We start from the raw sequence: 21,002 nt of genomic DNA, 5'->3' as shown, positions 1-21,002 counted from the left end.
GGAAGGAAGGAAGGAAGGAAGGAAGGAAGGAAGGAAGGAAGGAAAGATGGAAGGAAGGAAGGAAGGAAGGAAGGAAAGAAGGAAGGAAAGATGGAAGGAAGGAAGGAAGGAAGGAAGGAAAGAAGGAAGGAAGGAAGGGAGGGAGGGAGGAAAGAAAGAAGTAGCAAACCCAATCTAATCACTACCTTATAAAGAAATTAAGATCTCTTAAAAAATGAAAACAAAGGCCTCTTGAATTGTTTCCCCACTATTGTATTTACATGTGAGTTTGTTCTAGATCTTTCTCCCTCCCTCCCTTGCTCTCTCCCTTTTTCTTTGAAGATCCATCCTAATTCCCAACTTCATTGAAATAAGAGGCAACCTAGGAGATGAGTATCACCCAATAATGGTTGTATCTGTGAGGTGAGCTCCAAAGATGATTAGATCATGAGGGCTCTGACCTAATCTTTGGTTTAATGCATAGATAGATTCAAAATTTGAATAGATTATTGAGAGTATAAAACTATGGATAGTGGGAAGAAGTCAGTTCCTGTGGGTTTGCGTTTGAAGAGTCCATCTTGGCTCTGGCCTTTTCCTGTTAACTATTCTTTGCTTCCAGGCTGCTATAAGGTGAGCAGCTTTCCTCACTGTGCTTTCTTTAGAATGGTTCTGCTTTTCCAAAGGCCTATAAACAAAGGAGCCTGGCCACCCACAGGGAACTTCTGAAACCATGATCCAAAATAATCTTTCTTTCCTTAAGTTGATTTTCTTGAGTACTTGGCCAGCAATGGAAAAACTGACACACTCTCTAATACTTATATATTTATATATGATATACATGTATATAATAATACATGATAATAAATTGATTTATAATATATATTATATATATATTTATTTATTATATATATAAAAATTGATTTATAATATATATATATATTTACACACCCATGTACACAGCTACACATGTGCATATACATGTGATTAAAATTTAAAGCTTTAACAGAGAATGATTTTAATAATAATTGTGAATTTTATGAAAACTTCAATGGTGCCAGATAAATAGTACTATCTGTAAACACCAATTTTGTAATGAAGAAAGAAGAAAAGAAAAAGACACCAGGTGTGGTAGTACACACATGTAATCCCAGCAGCTGTTGAAACAGAGGCAGGAGGGTTGTGACTTCAAGGCCAGGCTGAGCTACATGTAACAGAAATTTGTCTCAAAAAACCACGGGTTAGGAATTCCATTCAGTAGTAGAATATTTGTCTACTATGGGCAACACTTTGGGTTGGATCCCCAGTCCTTAACAAGGGGAGGAGCAGAAGGAGGAGGAAGAACGCACTAATCATCCTTTACCATGTTTTTAAAGTATCTTGCAATGTCCTTTGTAAACTGATAAATGTTGTTCTTCAATAAAGCAGCCTCCTGCTGTTGTGCTATTGGAAATAGAAAAAGAACTGTCCACAAAGTTGCTTAGGTTAATAAACAAAGACATATACTTAGTTTTAAACGCCAAATACGGTTACAAACTATCATTTCTAGTACTATTGTTGTTACTATTATAAAAATCCAAAAGAGTATTACTATATTAAAAAAAATCAAATCTCCCCAGTGCTACTTCTACTATTATGTCTGCTTGGAATCAACTATGTTTCTTCTTCTACTTAGCTTCTACTTAGCTCAATTTTCTTAAAATGAATGCTTTTATGGTTTTATTTCTTAATAAGTTTAAGAATTTTTCATTTAATTCCTTTTCTTTTGGGGGGGGGTCGGTCGTGGGACTTGAACTCTGGGCCTGGGCACTGTTCCTTAAAACTCTTCAGCTCAAGGCTAGCACTCTACCACTTGAGCCACAGTGCCACTTCTGGTTTTTTGGTGGTTTATTGGAGATAAGAGTCTCATGGACTTTTCCTGCCTGGGCTGGCTTTGAACTGCAATCCTCAGTTCTCAGCCTCCTGAGTAGCAAGGATTACAGGTGTAAGCCACTGGCTATCATTTAATTCTTAATATAGTAAAGGAGGACTTAAGCTTGCATACTCCCATCCACGTCCCATACCCATTCCCCAAACGCTACATTTCCTCCTTCTCACTCTCCTATAAAAGCAATCTTTGTTTAAACAAATCTTAAAGCGCTTAGCCCATATGACGTTGCGAGGGGTTAGTCACAGATGAGCCAAATGACACAGCATGATAGCGGTTCTCTCTCTAAGCGTCGCGGGCCAATCATGGCGATGAAGGCCCGTGTGCGTGCTGAAGGGCCAAAGTCTGGTGCAGGGCATCATCCACTTCGAGCAGCAGGCAAATGGGCCAGTTGTGGTACAGGGGACCATTACAGGATTGACTGAAGGCCAGCATGGATTCCATGTCCATCAGTTTGGAGATAATACACAAGGATGTACCAGTGCAGGTCCTCACTTTAATCCTCTATCCAAAAATCACGGTGGGCCAGAAGATCAAGAAAGACATGTTGGAGATCTGGGCAATGTGACTGCTGACAAAGACGGTACAGCCAAAGTGTCCATCGAAGACTCATTGGCCTCACTCTCAGGCGAGTATTCCATCATTGGCCGCACTATGGTGGTCTATGAAAATGCAGACTTGGGCAGAGGTGGAAATGACGAGAGTAAAAAGACAGGAAATGCTGAAAGTCGTCTGGCTTGTGGTGTAATTGGGATCGCCCAGTAAACATGCTCTACCATGTGGTTGTCTGAATCCCAGTAACCCGTTTGTTATCTTGCTAGCTTTAGGAATTTAACCCGATAAACATTAAACTCTGTAATCTTAAAAGTGTAATTGTGTTGACCTGAAAAAAAATGGCTTAAGAATTTGTAATGAGAACTGATTTATGGTCACTTGGAAGATTTGTTTTATAAAAGAAGAATTGTTTTATAAAACAATTAAAATGCGCTTGATACCTGTATTTGCCAGATTACTCACATATGGGTATTAAGCTGTTTGAATTTCATTTTCATTGAAGCCTATAAATAAACACTATATGTGTCACTTAAAAAAAGTTTCTCAGTATCCTATGTACACATGATTAATTTATACCAAAGTCAATGACAGGATTATGAAATCCTTTTGAATATGGCTTTCTCTGTGATGGTTTGGGTAAATGTACCCCCGGAGTTCATATGTTATCATCTTAGTCCCCAGAGTGCTGTTATGGGGAGAAGGTAGAATATTTAGTAGGTGGGGCCTCCGGGTGTATCCCTGCCTCATGGAGGGGCTGCCCTAGACCCTTAAGGGACCCTGGCCTCTTTGCTTCCTGGTCCTGAGGTAAGCAGTTTGCTCCAGGGCACATTCAGTGCCATCAATATGCAAGTCCACCAAACAGGTGTAAAGCCAATGATTTGCTTAGTAAACTGGAACCTTCAAAACTGGAAGCCAAGCAAAACCTTTCTTTTTTTTTAAATCAGTTATCATCTCTGGGATTTTATTAGTGATGAAAAGCTGTCCAACACATCCATGTTGCCAAACCTACAAGTTTTGATGGCTAGGTGTGCTTTCCTGTGTAGTGATCAGGAAGTGATTGGCCGTTTTTGAGAGTGGAATCCTCAAGTGTCAGTATCTGATGTGGAGTTTTTCTCTGAACTGTTCCATGTCCTTGGAGGAAGAATCCAACAGTCCCCACTTTGGGGACTTTCTGCTTTCAAAGACTATTTAAAATTAAGAAGTTTTTATGGTGTCATCTTTTTCTTCACGCTTGGCAAAGATAGAAGCAATTCTTACCTGCTACCTGTGGAGACATTCTCAGCTTCATCTTCTGCTGTTATTATTATTTTTTTAATAAAATCTTCTACCTCTTACCATGCAATTGTCACGACAGGCTGTAGGTTTGATGAAGTTGGGCAGTGGAAATGGCCTCTGGTGCTTCATATATTCCTGCCCTCAGTGGTATCAGGTGCCCTGCACTTCGGAACCAATTGCTTTGCCAGCAGTGAGGAGGAGTCACTCAGCTACTTCACCAAGAGAGGAATTTCAGAGGAGGTCTGACCACTGTTTCTAAAGTCATCCAGCCAGTCTTTCGTGCCATGACTTATCTAGGCCAGCCATGCCACTGTTTGGCAATTGGGTAGCTGGATCTTCTTCTTTTCTTTTTAACTGATGCTACTATTGGGAGATTTGGATTCAAGGCCTGAGTACTGTTCCTTAGCTTTCTTGCTCAAGGCTCACACTCTACCACTTGAGCCACAGCTCCACTTTCTGCTTTCTGCTAGTTAATTGGAGATAAGAGTCTTAGACTTTACTGGCTGGGCTGTCTTCAAACCATGATTCTCAGATCTTATTCTTCCACGTAGTTAGGACTACAGGCATGAGACACCCATGCCTGGTGAGATCACACATTTTGTGATGCTTCATCAGGGAGAAAAGAAATATTGGTGTATTTTATTACATTTCACTAAAAGCCTAAACATCGTGCTCCATGTAAACTGAGCCAAGCCACATAGTCTATTGTCTGTAAGACTAGCAACTGGCTAGAGCACTACCCCTCCCTGGTGAAGCATGACCTTTCGTGTCTTTTTTATTCATTACAGGAGACTCAGTACCTGCAACGTACTGCTTACTTTTATGCTCACAGTGATTCAATATACTCCATCTAGACCCAAGGGAGAAGGGGAAAGGCAGTAAACTAGGTACGCATTGTGAGTCTGAATAAAACTAACAGACCAAGAAAGTCTACCCAAGTTTGCTAAGTGAAAACTGAGAAGTATCAAATCAACTGATACATGGGAATCAGATTGAAAATCCCAACACTTATTATTGTAACATCCATATATTCTTAAAAATAATCCAGGGTTTCTTGGCAATAATCACAATTCATTTGTGATTATATTTATATTTGTGATTATATTTTAGGTGATTATTATGTTTTATTTTTTCAGGTAAACTTTTTGACTCAGCTTATATTAATTCCTAGATTCATGTTCGTCCTTGCTAGCTGGTTATTGCTACCCAGTAGGTGGTCGTGGTCTTTGTTCCCATTTCCAGTGCTTTTGGTGGTGGAAGGTTGGGGGAGTGTAGAAAGAGACTGTGGGATGGCAGATGTGTATGGGCTTCTAGGCTCTGGGCCTCCATGAGATACAGAAGTAGGCTCAGAACCTAGCAGGGAACTCCATTTTGAATCAGGAAACCAAGGTAGCTGCTGCTATCTTCAATGGCAGAGGGAGGGTAGGAGGTAACCCAGGACAGTGAAGGTAACCCAGCTACTACCCCTACTTGAAGGATTGACCCCCCCCACCCTATTGTTCCAGGAAAAACCCCAGGTATGTGTGAACATGCTTTTGATTTCTTCCATCATCATTCTGGAAGACAGTAAGTTCTAAAAGTGGTTCCTGCTCTGAGACCTGCACAGACTTCCTGGATATGGTTCTTTCTCCTCAGATCTCAAATCTGTACAGTGGTTCTGGACCTTGGATGTTGGGTTAGATAACCATATCTATTTTTTTTTAAGAAAGCAACCATTTTGTGTTAAGCCCATACACAGTTATGCTATGCAATGAAATACAAAAGATGTATACATGCAGATGTATTTTGAATCACCCAAGATCCTAAATCTGAGATAAGACTTACTACTCTCTGTCATAGGAACTGGCTAGTGAAAAATATCCGAGACTTATCTTCTTGATAAATTATTAAAGTTGTAGTCAGAAAAGAGATAAAATTTCAAACTTGCAATAATAACAAAAATAGTCTCCACATGGTGGCAGACACAGGAGCTACCCATAGTAAGTACAGACAACATAATATAGTGAACTAGTAGTTCTTATTTTTAAAGAATGTTTAAACGAGGGCTAGGAAGGTGGCTCAGTGGTAGAGCGCTTGCCTTGCATGCCTGAGGCCCTGGGTTCGATTCCTCAGCACCACATAAGCAAAAAAAGCCGGAAGTGGCACTGTGGCTCAAGTGGTAGAGCACTAGCCTTGAGCTGAAGAGCTGAGGGACAGCGCCCAGGCCCAGAGTTCAGGCCCCACAACCGACAACAACAACAAAAAAAGTAACAGGACTAGATTTTCCTAGAACACTATAACCATCCTCCTGGTTCTGCTCTACTCATGATTCCCGCCCCCCGCCCTCCCCCCCCCCCCCCTCCCCAGCCTTTCAAGGTGTGTCCTTATCTTGAAAAGGTACAAACGTTTGCTGTGTTCTGCTGACTTGTGATCTTTGGGCCACTGGGCACTTCCATTGCCAATTTTCTCTACCTTCCCCGGAATTCACACCTTACTTCACCCCTGGTTGGCATATGGAAGGTTTCAAGTCACTAGAATACCCTGTTTTAAAGAAGGATTTCTGAGATGTACTTTACTAGTCTCCTCGCCTCCTCCTCACTCTCTCCGATTTTCCCACACTTTCTGTACTGTGCCACTGCTCCCAAGGCAGATGCTGGCAGCACTTCTGCATAATTTGAAGTATGTGATTTTTTTTCCCATTGGGGGGGGAAAATGATTCTCTTCACGTTCTTTTACTTTTCTTCACTCTTTTCTCTTGTTCCTCTTTATTTTACATGGAACCACTTAAAATAGCATGCAATATTATTTTATCTTGCTCGCCCCCCAGTCATTCAACATTACACTTAGATGCAATACAAAAATTACCTCATACATGTTTAACTCTTTCAATAACCTTTTCTGTTTGCGAACAAATTTGTGCTTCTCCTCTTTTAATGCTACTGAAAGTCTTTCGATCTCAGCCACAAATTCTTCGATTTCTTCTTGTCTCTGTGTGGTCTAATTAGAGAGAAGAAAAAAAAAGAAATAGATCATTTCTCTTGTAAGTGTTCAGCTTTGTATTTTTCAGCATCCAGGCAAATTGATGCCTATGACTTTTCAGTTTATGTGATTTGTCAGTAACTACTGAAAAGATTATTTTTTCCTCTGTATATTAAGTTCTTCACCATATATTATCTACAAACAAATGACATGCGATGTGGGAGGCTCTGGGATGGTTGGTGGGCAAAGAGTAAATGTATGAGTACTGAATTGTATTTCCTCTCGTGCATTTATTTTAAGATTATTTCCTTCTTTGTGTGTATGTGATGGTACCAGCACTTGAGCTAAGGGTCTCATACTCTCACTCACCATTTTTACTCTATTGTGTTCTACTGCTTGAGATCCACTTCTGCCTTTTTTGTTCTTTCTTTTCTTTTTCTTTCCTTCTTTCCTTCTTTCTTTCTTTCTTCCTTTCTGTCCTTCTTTTCTTCCTCCCCCTTCCTTCCTTCCTTTCTTTATTTTCTTTTCTTTCTCCTTCCTTCCTTCTTTCCTAACTTCCTCTCTCCCTTCCTCCCTCCTTTCTTTTCTTTCTTTTTTCTTTCCTTTCTTCCTTCCATCCTTCCTTCCTTCTTTCTTTCTTTAGCTGGTTAATTTAACTGGAGAGTCCTTTTTTTTGGGAGGGGGTCCAATTGTGGGGCCTGAACTCTGGACCTGGGCGCTGTCCCTCAGCTCTTTAGCTCAAGGCTAGGGCTGTACCACTTGAGCCACAGCGCCACTTCCGGCTTTTTTCATTTTGCTTATGTGGTGCTGAGGAATCGAACCCAGGGCCTCAGGCATGCAAGGCAAGCACTCTACCACTGAGCTATCTTCCCAGCCTTAACTGTAGAGTCTTGCAGAATTTTTTTGCCCAGGCTAGCTGGTTTTGAACCGTGATTCCCAGATCTCCCTATCCTAAATAGCTAGGATTATACAATTCCAGGTCTGAACCACCAATCTCCTGGTTTTGGACACATTGCTTAGAAAGGAAAATAATTCACTCTAACCTTGAAGTCAGCAGAAAGAAGACCTCTTAATATAAGAAGTTAATTAACTTTTGAAAGGAAAGGACTGATGTGCAACGTAGGGAACTATGTTAATTCTAAGCACCTTTAGTTCCCTTACCTCTTCCAATAAGTCAATTCGTTTCAGTTCTGCCTCCTCAATTTGCTGTGCAATATCTTTTAGCTCACCCTTGAGACCAGTCAGCCAACGTTGATGCCTTTTTCTCGCACACGCTATTTTCCACTGATTTATAACACTAGAGATCAGACCAAAACTAATTACCACAGCACAGAAATTTACCAAAGAAGATGAAGAAATTTCAAACAAAACATATGCTATTTTGATTTTTCAGAAACAACTTGGATCATTAACAATGCAGGTCCCCCCAAATCACTGAAATAATAAGAGGAAACATTAGCTTCCTCAGTATTCTCTCTGAAAGTTTCTCCCCAATGAGAAATGTTTGTCTTATGTCCAAGACAACAGCAGACAGACAACCCTAAACAGCTCAAGGCCTTTCATTGAAGGAACATGGCAAGGAGCAAGCTGAGGGGCGTGTGGAGAAGCAAGAAGCATAGGCAGAAATAAAAAGGGGACGCTCCAAATTGCCCAAAGTGCTAAGAAGAGATTTCAAATTCTGGGCTTCTCAATTTTATCTATCACACATAAAAAAGCTACCAATTTGGTGGATGGTAAAAATGTGCAACTGGAACCGTAGATCATGAGGTTAATGTCAGTAGCAACAACAAAAACATTACAGTAAAATACAGCTAAATATTAGCCAGTGGCTGCTGGATACACTTGATCTAAATACTTTCCATGGATCTTCACCACCTTAGTACGGTTTGTAATGTGGTACAACCACTCCCATCCCTCACTTTACAGGGGTGGGAGCAAAGAGAAGGGATTCAATAAGTGAGTCATGGTCAGAGCTAGCAGGGAAGAACAACCACCAGGGGCCATGTGCAGAGCCTGGGGTCTTAAGCACTCTTCTCTTTTCCCCTATCCATTACCACCATTGCTGGTGGACATGGAAGCCTGAGCAAGCACCAGGCATTGCTCAGTTTCTCTCTCTGATCATTCCACTTAGTTGAAATGGAAAGCCGTGGTTCTGCTCAATGTCAAAAAACAAAAATTCAAGCTAACAAACACATATAGATCTAAGAGAACTTAGATGCAACTTAATTCAGGAAAATCATACCCTTGAGTTCTTGATAACACACTATTCATAAACACACACATCTATCTATCTATCTATCTATGTGTACTTACGATCTCTGATTTTCTCTTTCCAGGTTATCCCCTAGGATTTTTATTTGTTCTCGATATATGTCATTTGTTGCTCTGAAAATAAGAGAAACATAATTGATTTTTCATTTATGCTACTTTATTAATTAGAAACATTTTAAATAAAAGTTAAAGGGACTTAAAATGACAGAAATGTAAAATAGAGGGTCAGCCTTGGTTTAATGCTCAGGCATATTCTGGCCACTGGTCTCCATCATTGAAATGTACCTGTGTCCAAAGTATCATGAGAATTCAGGATCTATCTATTTCTATAATGAAAGGTTGAATGGTAATGACTTATATAGACTATGAAACAAAGGGCCCGTTATTAATATCCTTAGATATTGGCATAGGCTTATAGTTATCATGTGTTAAAAATGCACTGAAGGATGAAGATTAAAAACATGAAAGACAAAAACCATATTGGCACCAAGCATGATAACAAGTTACAGTAATCTCAGCTGTGTGGGAGATGTTGTTAGGAAGATTGTGGGCTAAAGACAGTCCTGGAAAAATGTAAGACCCTAATGGAAAATAAAACAAGAGACTGCTGGTGGCATGGCTCAAGTGACCTTCCTAAAAGACCTGAGGTCAAACCCCATAACCTCTACCAAAATAAACCCAAACAAACAAACAAACACATGGACAACAAACAAGTACTGGTGAAGGTCTTCAAGTGCAGTGAGTCCTTCTTCCATGTTTTTGATGTCTATTTTTCTTTGTGATAAGAAGTTTTCTTTCTCAGCAATAAATGCTATTTGTTTCTGGTTTCTGTCATGATTAAAAAAAAAAGTTATCTGTTGAAGGTGGAAATGACCTCCCATTTTTTTTTTCTAAAACCTAAAGATTGAACTAAAGTGCTGAGGATCAAATCCAACAACTTATGCATGATGGCAAGAAAGAATCATTTTTAATTCCTCAGGGTGAGAAAACATGCAAACCATGAACAATTTCAAAAGTAATTTGGAGGGGCTGGGAAGGTGGCTCAGTGGTAGAGCGCTTGCCTTGCATGCATGAGGCCCTGGGTTCGATTCCTCAGCACCACATAAGCAAAAAGAAAAAAGCCGTGAAGTGGTGCTGTGGCTCAAGAGATAGGGCACTAGCCTTGAGCGGAAGAGCTGAGGGACAGTGCCCAGGCCCAGAGTTCAGGCCCCACGACTGGACCCAAAAACACAAAAGTAATTTGGAAAGTTTAGAATACAAATGATTTATCAAATAAACTAGTAAAAACACCAACACATTTTTGCTAGCAGTAGCTACAACATATAATTTTCATAAAAATGTTGGACATTTACAAGCCACTGAAAGAACATTAACTGAAATAAAACCACAAAGCAGCAAGACCAATTGTACATACCTCATCTGAGATAAGCGTATAGGTCAGTTCCATCGTGATATTCTGAGCAAGGAGAGTTAGTTACACCAACTTAAGAGTACTGGCTCTATACTTAAAAACAGTGCGACCTTGGATAAGAAACTCTACCTGTGGTTAGGTTCCACCATTCATAAAACATCTACACTACCTAACTTACTGGATCAAAGGATTAAATAATAGCTTGACGCAGTACACAGACCAAATGAGACTTTTTAAAAGCCAAGACAGGAAGTGGCGCTGTGGCTCAAGTGGTACAGCACTAGCCTTTGAGTTGAAGGGCTGAGGGACAGTGCTCAGGCCCAGAGTTCAAGCCCCACAACTAACCAAAAAAAAGTCAAGACATATTTGTCTCAACTTGAAGGAGAGAATAATAAGGGCTGGGGAAGTTTATGGTAAGAGGCTGTGCATAACAGAGAGTACTGCATTAAAGTGACACACCTTCAAACTGCGATGGACTGAACCATTCCCCTCCTCCAGAATTTACATTTTGAAATCTTAACCGCAAATGTGGAAAGATTCAAGTAGCTTTCACTTTCTACATTTACACATTTATGTATTTGAATTTAAATATAGAATGCTGGCATTGCTTCACAGTGAGAAAAAAATTAACTAAATTAAAATTTAGATGATTTGGAATGACAGAAATGACCATCATAAGGAGTCAATGTTTTCATAAGATTTGTGCCCATAATAAACACGGGGTCTTTGAGAAGGTCAGGAGGGTGGGGTCTTCACGATGGGAATAATGTCCTTGTAAGAAATGATACTGGAAAATCATCCCTTCCTTCCTCTTTAACTAGAAAACAGCCATATATAAGCTGGTAGGAGGGAATCCTGGCCTCTGGGTGTTTAAGCAAACCAGTCAATGGCATTTTGTTATGGTAGCTTATGTTGACTAAGACAAAAGCCCATGAGGATAGCTGACCCTAGGGCTACTGTTACTTATCATCAGTACATCTTATGATCCCAAATGACAACTTAGTATTCATCTGGGAAACGTCTTTGTGTGAAGAATTCTAACACTATCACTCTCAGTACTCCATGCAATTGGACAAAATCAACACAAGGATTGTAACAATCCTTTGTAGCTTAAGTACTATAGCAACGAACATAAGTTTAGCTAAGGGTAAGTAGGCCTAGCTACCAAAATTACACTACTGTGAGATTTAGCTTTGAGTGTAGGAATAACTATCGTATAATTGAATGCTCTGATATTCATAAAGAAAACATTGGTGAATATCCACTACTTTTTAGGCAATGTATGAGGTCCTAAGTGTACAGAGGGGTAAGATAGCGTGACTTCTCTGATTTGTTTGCAGTCCAGGGGACAAAGAGTTTGTTGTAATCAGTTGTAATGTTTGTAGTGTGGAAAGAAAGTAGACAAGTTGAGATGAAAAATGACAAAATGGGAAAAAAATTTGAGAGGCAAGCCAAAACAAAGACATGAAGGAGCAAAATACAGTTGGAAAAAATACAGCTGGAAAGCAGTATAGATATGTTTGGGAAGTGAAATGAACAAACCTTGATGACTAAATGGAGTCAAATAGGTAGTAAAAGGTAAGTGATTCCTTAAGAGAAATTTCTAAATCTCTGTGTCAATAACTAAACCCTTCTCTAAAAAAAGAAAATATACATGTTGAGCTTGAACTCTGGGCAGCGCTCTACCACTTGAGCCACAGCGCCACTTCAGGTATTCTAGTGGTTTATTGGAGATAAGAGTCTCATGGACTTTCCTTGCCCAGGCTGGCTTTGAACCGTGATCCTCAGATCTCAGTCTCCTGAGTAGCTAGGATTACAGATGTGAGCCACTGGCACCCGGCTCTATGTTGAGCTATTTTTAATGAAGACAGATCTCATATTTTCTCTGGCTAGACCCACAAAATAAAAACACAACTGTTCTCTCAAAAAACTGATAAGTCTTTGTTTTTTAAAAATAGATTTGGTGTGACAAAGAGTATTACTTGGCACTATACGCCCAAATTAGAAGCATGTTTACTTTTTGCTGGGTAAAGAACATTTCATTGTGGTTAGTAGGTTTTAAAACTAGGATGAGTTTAGTGGGGAACCAGCAATTGGACAGCAAGTACAACACCCCATTAACTATGACACATTGACAAATGTAGGGATCATGAGAACAAACATACTCTTCATAGAGCTTCTTGTATTGCATAAAAGCTTTTTCCTCATCACTTAAGAAATTCTTATGTTGTCTGGAAACAATAAACATATTCCCACGTAGATCTTTGTTCTCAACTTGGGCTTTCTGCATGTCTGTTAGCACCTAGAGAAAAAACAAAAGAGTTGTCTGAGAGGTTTGTTCATGGTTCAATAGAGGAACGGTACATCAAGCAACTTCCAGTGACTAACACAGGTCACCTGCCCAAATATGCTGTAAATGCCTAGTGACTTGATTCTGATGTAAAAATGTCAGTTATTTATTTGGACCCTGTCCAATAAGTGATGTAAAATGTATAGACATGTGACCCCAGCACTGGTGATGCATGCCTCTGATCCTAGCTACTCAGGAGGCTGAGATCTGATGACCGCAATTTTGAAACAAGACAGACAAATCCATGCAATTTTTATTTCCAGTCCTTCAGCAAAAAACCAGAAGCAGAGGTATGGCTCAAGTGATAGAACTCAACACTTTAGCAGAAAGCTAAAAGACAGAACCCAGGCTCTGAATTCATGCCCCAGGATACTTTCTGTCCTCTTTCTCTCCCTCTTCCACCCCCCTCTCTCTTCCTCTCTCTTTCTGTCTCTCTCTCTTACACACAAGAAGCAAAAGACCAATGTATTTCTGTTATTCAAATGAATAACAAATTCACCAAAGGTTTTTTAAATATATACACAGATACTATATATTTACAGAACTTTTCCAGGTGAATATAATATTTAATAACAAAAACATTAGGCTACTCCTACTGAGCCAAAAGAAACGAAAACAGTGTGTGGAAGAAACACCAGCACTCCTGTGTTCACTGAAGCACCTGCCACATATCTATCAGTGAGCGAGTGGATAATGAAAATGTGGTTTATGCACACAGGGAATACTGTCCAGACTTAGAAAAGAATAAAATCCTATTGTGTGAAACAACATAAATGAGGACATTACGTTAAGTGAAATAATCCAGGCACAGAAATACGAATCTTGCATTGTGTTTTTTCTGTGTGGAAGCTTGAAAAGCTGACGGTGCAGAAGTTGAGAGTGGAAGGGCTGCGGTGGGAAGAGGTAGAAGACAAGGGGAGATATTGGGAAGAAAAGTGAAAGCTCTACCCTTAATAGAATTAAATGTCATCTTTGAACTGGTCTTCAATAACGCAGGAGAATTCTGATAGATTCCTCAAACAGTCCAGTTTCTACCCTAGTACAAACAATAAATGGTTCAAGGCCTCCTCCCTTGGTAATCATTACTCACTTGTATCCTTGGCATATGGCTGAGAGCTAATAATGGAAGGGAAATCTCTCTATATGTGCCCTTCTAAACACAAGAACTATGTCAGCATATAGGTCCTGGACTATTAGATAATTGTGAAAGCTGGGGAATGTGGAGCCATTGCCTGAAGGCTGTCGAAGCGTCTACAAAGAAAGGGGGATAAATGGAAAGAAAAACATATTTTGCTCAGAAAACAAAAGGCAAGTTTAAAACTGACCACCCAATGAACCTTGTCTCATTTGCACTTTCAGCCAAAAGGATCAGAATAGGGCTACTAGCTCTAAAGGAAAACTATCTGTATAGCTGAAGGTTCACAGCACCAAAACTAGAAAGAATGCAAGCAATGGAGGTCATTCTTCTGGGTGGGAAGTGCTTGAAGGTCTCCGCTGATTTACAGGCCTGGGTGCAGGCCTCAGATGGAAAGAGATGTTTTGCTTTGTAACAGGGAGGTAAGCACACTTCCTACAGCAAGGGATGAATGAGGGACCAGTGTAGTCGTTCGTATCTGTAATCCCAGATATTCAAGTAGCAGAGATCAAGTAGCAGATATTCCAGTAGCAGAGATTTCCCTTTAAGGCCAACCTTGAGCAAATGAAATTCACACACCCCTGCCCCGCATCTCAAAAATATGTTGGACATCATAGCATGTCTACAAGTTCATGATCTGATATCAGCCCAGGTGAAATTATAAGACTGTAACTGAAAGATAATTAAAGCAAAAAAGGGCTGGAAGTATGGACCAAGTGGCAGGACATTTGCTTAGCAAGCACTAGCAGGGCTCTTGAGTTTAAAACTGAGTACTGCCCTCTCACCCTGCCCCCACCCCTACAATGTGCTCTTCAGTGAGATTCTTTCATGTAACAACTGAAATTCCCAACCAAGCTTGCAAGAGATCCCAAGATGTTTGTGATTACATTTGTTTTAGAAAATATAGTGAAAGAGATGAATTTTATAACCTGATTGACATAGTATAAGACAGAGATAGAGGATATAGACAAAAGGTATGATGTTACAATGCTAGGACTAGGGAAGTTACATTTGCAAATGTATTTTGTGTGTGTGTGTGAGAGAGAGAGAGAGAGAGAGATAACAAGAGCATTTCTTCTTCAATGCCAGGAGTAAAGAGAAGTTCAGTTATCACTGGTGTGTCTGTATATTTGTGCATGTACATAAACAAATGGGACCATATCACAGTAGGTTTTATAATGCAATCATCACTCAATAATATACTGCAAACATGACTAATATTTATTCAAGTCTCTTTTGTTGGATTTTAATTGTATTACTCAGGTGCTGGTGGCCCACAACTATAATCCTAGCTACTCAGGTGGATCAAAGTTCAAAGCTAGCCTGGCAGGAAAGTCTTTGAGAGTCTTATCTTTAATTAGCCAGTAAAAGCTGGAAGTGGAACTATGGCTCACGTGGTAAAGCCCTCAGCCTTGAGTGGAAAAGCTATAAGACAGCACTCAGGTTCTGAGTTCAAGCCTCAGGTACAAAATCATATTCCTCCTACTCCAGTTTTCATTATTCTAATGAAGGTTGGTGAATAAGTCTTGGCTTAGACTCAATTACTTCATTATAATAAAATATTTTTAAACTGAGTTCAAAAAGTCTAGAAAATGCAAAAAATCTAGAGCTAAAAACAAAACATTAAAAAAATTAAAAGAGAAAGAAAACAAACTCAGAAGAACAAAGAAGAAAAATAAAACAAAATGTACTTTCCTTAGGGCTAACCTTGACTGAAATACTTTTTAATAAACACTAATTTTAATAAATATGGAACAGTTTGCTATACTTTACCTGCAAAATAGCAAGATCATAGTTTCTGTAAATAATTTACACAAAATATCCATTAATAACAGATATTGCTAGTGTAAAATTATCACACTTCACAGACAATTTCTATTCACATGGACAGCCTTTGCTATTTCACATATTTAAAATACATTGGGAGGAGATAAAATATTTCAATCCATTTTTTGTTGACAATCATAATTATTAGTCAACTTTAAAATTGCACGTTTCTCACACATATTTAAAATATTAACTAAGAACAAAATGTAACCATAATCTGAAAGCTATCACTGCTGTCTTCTTACCTCTTTTATCTTTTTCATATATTCACTTTTTTCATTAGTAGTTGTTATGTCTATTTGTTCCTTGTGTTTTGCAAAAAATTTCCTATGAACAAAGGAAATCAACAGAGTCACATTAGGACTTGTTTTTCAGCAAAGAAAAATTTACTTATAGCATCTGAAAGTTCCAGCCTATATTTACTAGGAAGAACTTTCTTTTACTCTTTTGAGTTAGTAAATTGATGTTTTATTTATTCATTCATTCAAAAATCAATTGTCAAACACCTAGACTCTGCCAGACCTGTTGTAGGTATTAGGGATAGAATGTATGCAAAATCCACAGCTCTCATGGAAATTGCATTCTAATGGAGTTGTTATAATAGACACAAGGAATCAAAGAATCAATAATATGTTTCAGAAAGTGTTAGATGTTCCAAAGAACACGGAGTAGGGTACAGAAGACTAAGGTCTTGAGAATAAGAATGCTCCTCCGGACAAGTGGTTAGGGACAGCTGGTGGATAAGCTGAGTGGTAAGGAGCCAGCCATGAACAGATCAGAAGGAAGAAGAGACAGCAAAGGAGAAAACCCAGAGGCAGGCTACATCTGGCAATATTTATTAAATTTTATTATTTTTATGCCGATCGTGAGGCCCTGTCCCTGAGCTTTTGTGCTCAAGGCTAAGCTTGCTGTATTTAAGGAAAAGATTTCATAAGGTTGAAGGGATAAAGACTTGAAAATAAGAGTTCAAGGGAAGACTTTTTTTAAGACACAAGAGCAACAAAAAATGGATTCTGATCTTATAGAAGTGAGTCTGGTTACTTTGTGGAGAAAGATAACAGCGAGGGAGAACAAACTATGTGGTAAGGCTACAGTTGTAGTCAGATTAAGAATTTAGTGATCACAGGCAGCATTAAGTGCAGTCTAGATATAGATCAAGGATGAGGGTAATAAGATGAGCCTCTGGATTTGTAACCATTTGTAACTGCAATGGGTTAGGGCTAGGTAAAGAGGAAAGCAGAAGTAGTGAATGACTCCTAGGCTTTTTTAGTTTGGATACAGAGGTCAATGGTGGTGTTACATTAAATGACCTGGAATGTCAATGAGAAGAGCTGTTTCAGGGTTGTAGAACATTAAAAACTCTGTTTAAGATCAATTACGGTGGGGGAGGGGGGAGGCTGGGAAGGGATGTGAAGGGTAAACAAAGGAGGAGGCTGCAATGCTTGGTAAGAAATGTATGCATTATCCTGCCCATGCAATTGTAACCCCTCTGTACAGTATGTTCACAAATAAAATTAAATTAAATTAAAAAAAGAAAAAAATCAATTATGGTATATACATATATATATAATATGTATAAATAAGTAATGTTTATACCTAGTATCATAAGATTTCAGAAGTAGGAAAGCTTAATTAGTACCAAAACTGAAAATAGGTGACAGGTCGTTTCCCAAGGTTTGGCAGAGGCGGGCTTTGCTATGTGTCGTCCAAGAAGAAAACTGGACGCAGATAAAGAGAACAAGGTACTTTCATGAGGGAAAGCTCACAGATGTGAGCTTTTGGACGTAGGGAATATTTTTCTACAAGGCCTGCTTGTATTTTCTCAGCAGGTTCTGTAGGCCACTTTAAGTATAAACAGCATATAACAAACAACATATCCCCACAACACTTCCTTTTCTGGCAGTTTTGTTTGTAGGGAGTCATGAATGGAAGTGAGGATAACACATTCTGAGTTTTTCCATTTTTCCAAAGTGATGACATCATCCTCATTAAAAAAAATTCTCTTGGTCATCGGTAAGACTAGCTAATCTCAAAATGAACAGGTGATTCTGTGAAGCTCTCACACAAATCTGGGTAAACTAAGCAAATATAATTTCCACTGAAGTATTAAAGACATATTTAAAAATGAGAGTAGCATATTGACTGGGGAACCTTAAGTATCCCTTAAAGGATTATATATTAAAGACTTAATACTGGAAGATTGTGGAGCTTTTAAGAGATGGGGCCTCATGGGAGGCCTTTAGGCCTTTGGCTGACACGCCCATGGAAAGTACTCTATCACCCCAGTGGCTTCCTCCTCCTTTGGCTTCCTGACTATGAGGTAAATGGATTTTCTCTGCTATACATTGTTACCATCATGTGCTGCCTTGCCATAGGCACCAAACAATGGAGCCAAATGATCATGGACTGGAACCTTATAGGTCCTGTGGTTTTCCTTATTTGCAACAATTAGTATATGTCTAGGATAATCTTAGCAGATGAGCAGAAAAGCTCAGAAGTTATGTACATATGACCATATAAGATGCTGCTAAGCAAAATGAACCCCAAGATATGGACACAAGAGGTTTTTCGTTGTTGTTGTTTTTACTGTACTATGTGATTTCTTTTTTTGTTTCTTTTGTATGTTCTTCCTCCTATGGTAAATCCCCTGTTGTCACTGTATTTGATTTTGGTACCCTGCATCTTGTATATACATTTATCTAATTTGAGGAGGAGAAAGGGAATAACAAAATGCTGAGACAAGGACACAGGATGACCCATTGCAACAATGATACTTACAAGACACTATATTGGAAATGAATTCACAACTTTGGTGGGGGGAGAAGTGGAGGAGATGGGGGAAAGAAGGGGTAGTAGGAGAAAAACAAAGGAGAGGGTAACAATACTGGACAAGAAATTTATTCATTATTTTACTCATGTAACTGTAACCCCTCTGAACAGCATCTTTACAATAAAAGAAAAGAAAAAAACTGGGAACCAAAATATACCTTTTGTCTTTGTAAAGTGGTTGTCTCATGTGTTTAACCAATGGTAGAAAACTAGACTTACTTCAGTAAAAAGGAATACCACTCACATTTTTCCGTCCATAACAGTACAAGCTTTCTTCATATTTTCAACCTGCTCTTGCCAGGTCTTTATTGCTGACTGTAATCGTGATGTCTCTAAATTGTGCTCACTAACATCCTATTGGAAATTCAACAGAAGTATGACATACAATTATCATCAAATGATTCATAACAGCAGTTCCATTTCACTAAATATTCATGAATCATTCATTATGTACACTGGGACTATCCTTTAGTAGGAAAAAAGTAATCCTTATAATTATTATTATTTTTGGGGGGTCTGGTTGTGGGGCCTGAACTCTGGGCCTGAGCGCTGTCCCTCAGCTCTTCAGCTCAAGGCTAGCGCTCTAATCCTTATAATTATTAAATTTGGTCAAAAATAATAGTAAAATCATCAGAAAACCTAAACTTAAATGTGATGGATGACTGAACACAGCAATGAGAATGTGAACACTATTAAATAAATTTTAAAAACTTGTAATACAGAACAAATTTTATCTAACATTTTTTGAAAATGTAAGTAAATTCTTACTTTTATGACAATTAGTATTGTCATAATTATCTTCAAGGTATTATCTCAGGTTAATATGAGAAAGAATGAACACACACTGGGCCTTAAAAGATGGAAAATTGTTGGGGAAAATTAATAGTAGAACAGATACTTTTACAATGAAGTTGTGGTATAAAGAAGAGGGAAATCAAACAAATTCATTTCACCTTATGAGAGAAAATAGATGAGGGAAGGTTGCTCAAATACATTGTTCTTATTTATTTATTTACTTACTTATTTATTTTTATGCCAGTCCTTGAGCTGGATTGATCTCAGGGCCTGGGAGCTGTACTTTAGCTTCCTTTGCCCATGGGTAGTGTTTTACCACTAGCTTTTATTCTGCGTTTATTTTTAGGGGAAGGTAGTTTATTGGAGATAGTCTCATTTATATTTTGCCCAGGCTGGCTTCAAGCCCTTAATCTCAGCCTCTGAGTAGCTAGGGTTAACAGATGTGAGCCACCAGCTCTCAGCTTCAAATAAATTGGTCTTAAACAAAGTGTTAAATAAGACAGCCATCACATCTCTCTGACATGGAGACAGATTATTTAAACTATCTAGCTTTGGACATTGGTGGGGTAAGAAAAACACCTGTGGGTGTACAATAGGTGCGTGAAAACTACTCAAAGCAGTTTCTTTCTCTAGAGCATCTATAAGGCTAAACTTGTGGGCCACAGCTAGTACTAGAGTTAATAGGAGCCTGAAGTTCTAGGACTGCCATCAAAGTTAGCGTGTTGAAAAATCTCTGATAAATTATCAGGCTCATGGCTAATGCTGAAGGTCTGTTTCTCTTGACGTGTTACTTCTAGGTGTCAGTCATTTTTACCTGAATGTGTGGCCTGCCCTAGAATCCCACCCATTTATTCTCTTCTGCTAACACTGCATCACCTTGACCTGGCTAGAGTCTTACAACGGAAAAGTGCTACATGTAGGTTAATCTGAACTTCTAGCACTTAGGAGGTTGAGAATTATGAGTTTGAGAAAAACCACAGGCCAGTCTGTGTTACACAGTGAGACTGTTTCTCAAAACAGCAACAAAAATCTTAACTTCCGTGTGGTCTGGGTCCATAACCAGATGTGGAATCATTACCAAATACAAAGCCCTGAGCTAATAGCCTGATAATAAGCATGGTAACATTTTTTTCTCCACAAAAATTCTTTGCAACAGGCAAAGAATATATATAATATATATAAACATACATGTATAATATACATAGTATACATATTTGTAATATACATTATATACACACTAGTTTTATATACCATTCTAGTTCAGGCAGGCTGGACTGAGAAGATGGAGGACGACTTGGGATGAGTTTATAGTTGCCATCTAATTTGGCCCTACAGATCTTGGGATAGAAATTAAGGAACATATATTTAATTTCCCCATGTTAGGTTTTGTGGGGTGTTTGATTTATGATCTATTAGGCCCAAACTGGAAATATAAACTCGAGCATACAGGCAAAATATGGTTTGTGTCACTTCTATATTTTCTTGTAAATCTGGTCTGATTTATTCATCCTTACTATGTTGAAATGTAAAAAACGAGAAAGCATGGTGGCAGAAGCCCGTGATTCTAGCTTCAGAAAGTGAGAGCGGGAGGGTATGGAGTGCAAGGCCACCTAGGACAAAGTTCACGAGCCCCTACCTGGAAAACTAATAGCAAAAAAAGCCGGGGGTATAGTTCAAGCGATAGAGTGCTTGC

General features: G+C 38.9%; 1 protein-coding gene across 1 annotated transcript in view; it reads right to left on the bottom strand.

Moving 5' to 3' along the window:
* Window positions 1-21,002, bottom strand: part of Ccdc175 (coiled-coil domain containing 175) — a 51,315-nt gene that overhangs the window by 10,956 nt on the left and 19,357 nt on the right. The window contains exons 7-16 of the mRNA XM_013013929.1: window positions 18,759-18,868; window positions 15,931-16,012; window positions 12,539-12,675; window positions 9,680-9,790; window positions 9,005-9,076; window positions 7,853-7,988; window positions 6,554-6,709; window positions 2,491-2,565; window positions 2,317-2,407; window positions 1,340-1,419 (exon numbers count right to left, since the gene is read on the bottom strand). Of these exons, the coding sequence (XP_012869383.1) occupies window positions 1,340-1,419; window positions 2,317-2,407; window positions 2,491-2,565; window positions 6,554-6,709; window positions 7,853-7,988; window positions 9,005-9,076; window positions 9,680-9,790; window positions 12,539-12,675; window positions 15,931-16,012; window positions 18,759-18,868 (1,050 nt within the window). The remainder of the gene's footprint in view (window positions 1-1,339; window positions 1,420-2,316; window positions 2,408-2,490; window positions 2,566-6,553; window positions 6,710-7,852; window positions 7,989-9,004; window positions 9,077-9,679; window positions 9,791-12,538; window positions 12,676-15,930; window positions 16,013-18,758; window positions 18,869-21,002) is intronic.

The sequence above is a fragment of the Dipodomys ordii genome, unplaced genomic scaffold (assembly GCF_000151885.1).
Source record: "Dipodomys ordii isolate 6190 unplaced genomic scaffold, Dord_2.0 Scaffold2, whole genome shotgun sequence".
Lineage (NCBI taxonomy): Eukaryota > Metazoa > Chordata > Mammalia > Rodentia > Heteromyidae > Dipodomys > Dipodomys ordii.
Note: the sequence above shows the minus strand (reverse complement) of the source record. Positions and strands in the feature narration are given on the sequence as shown.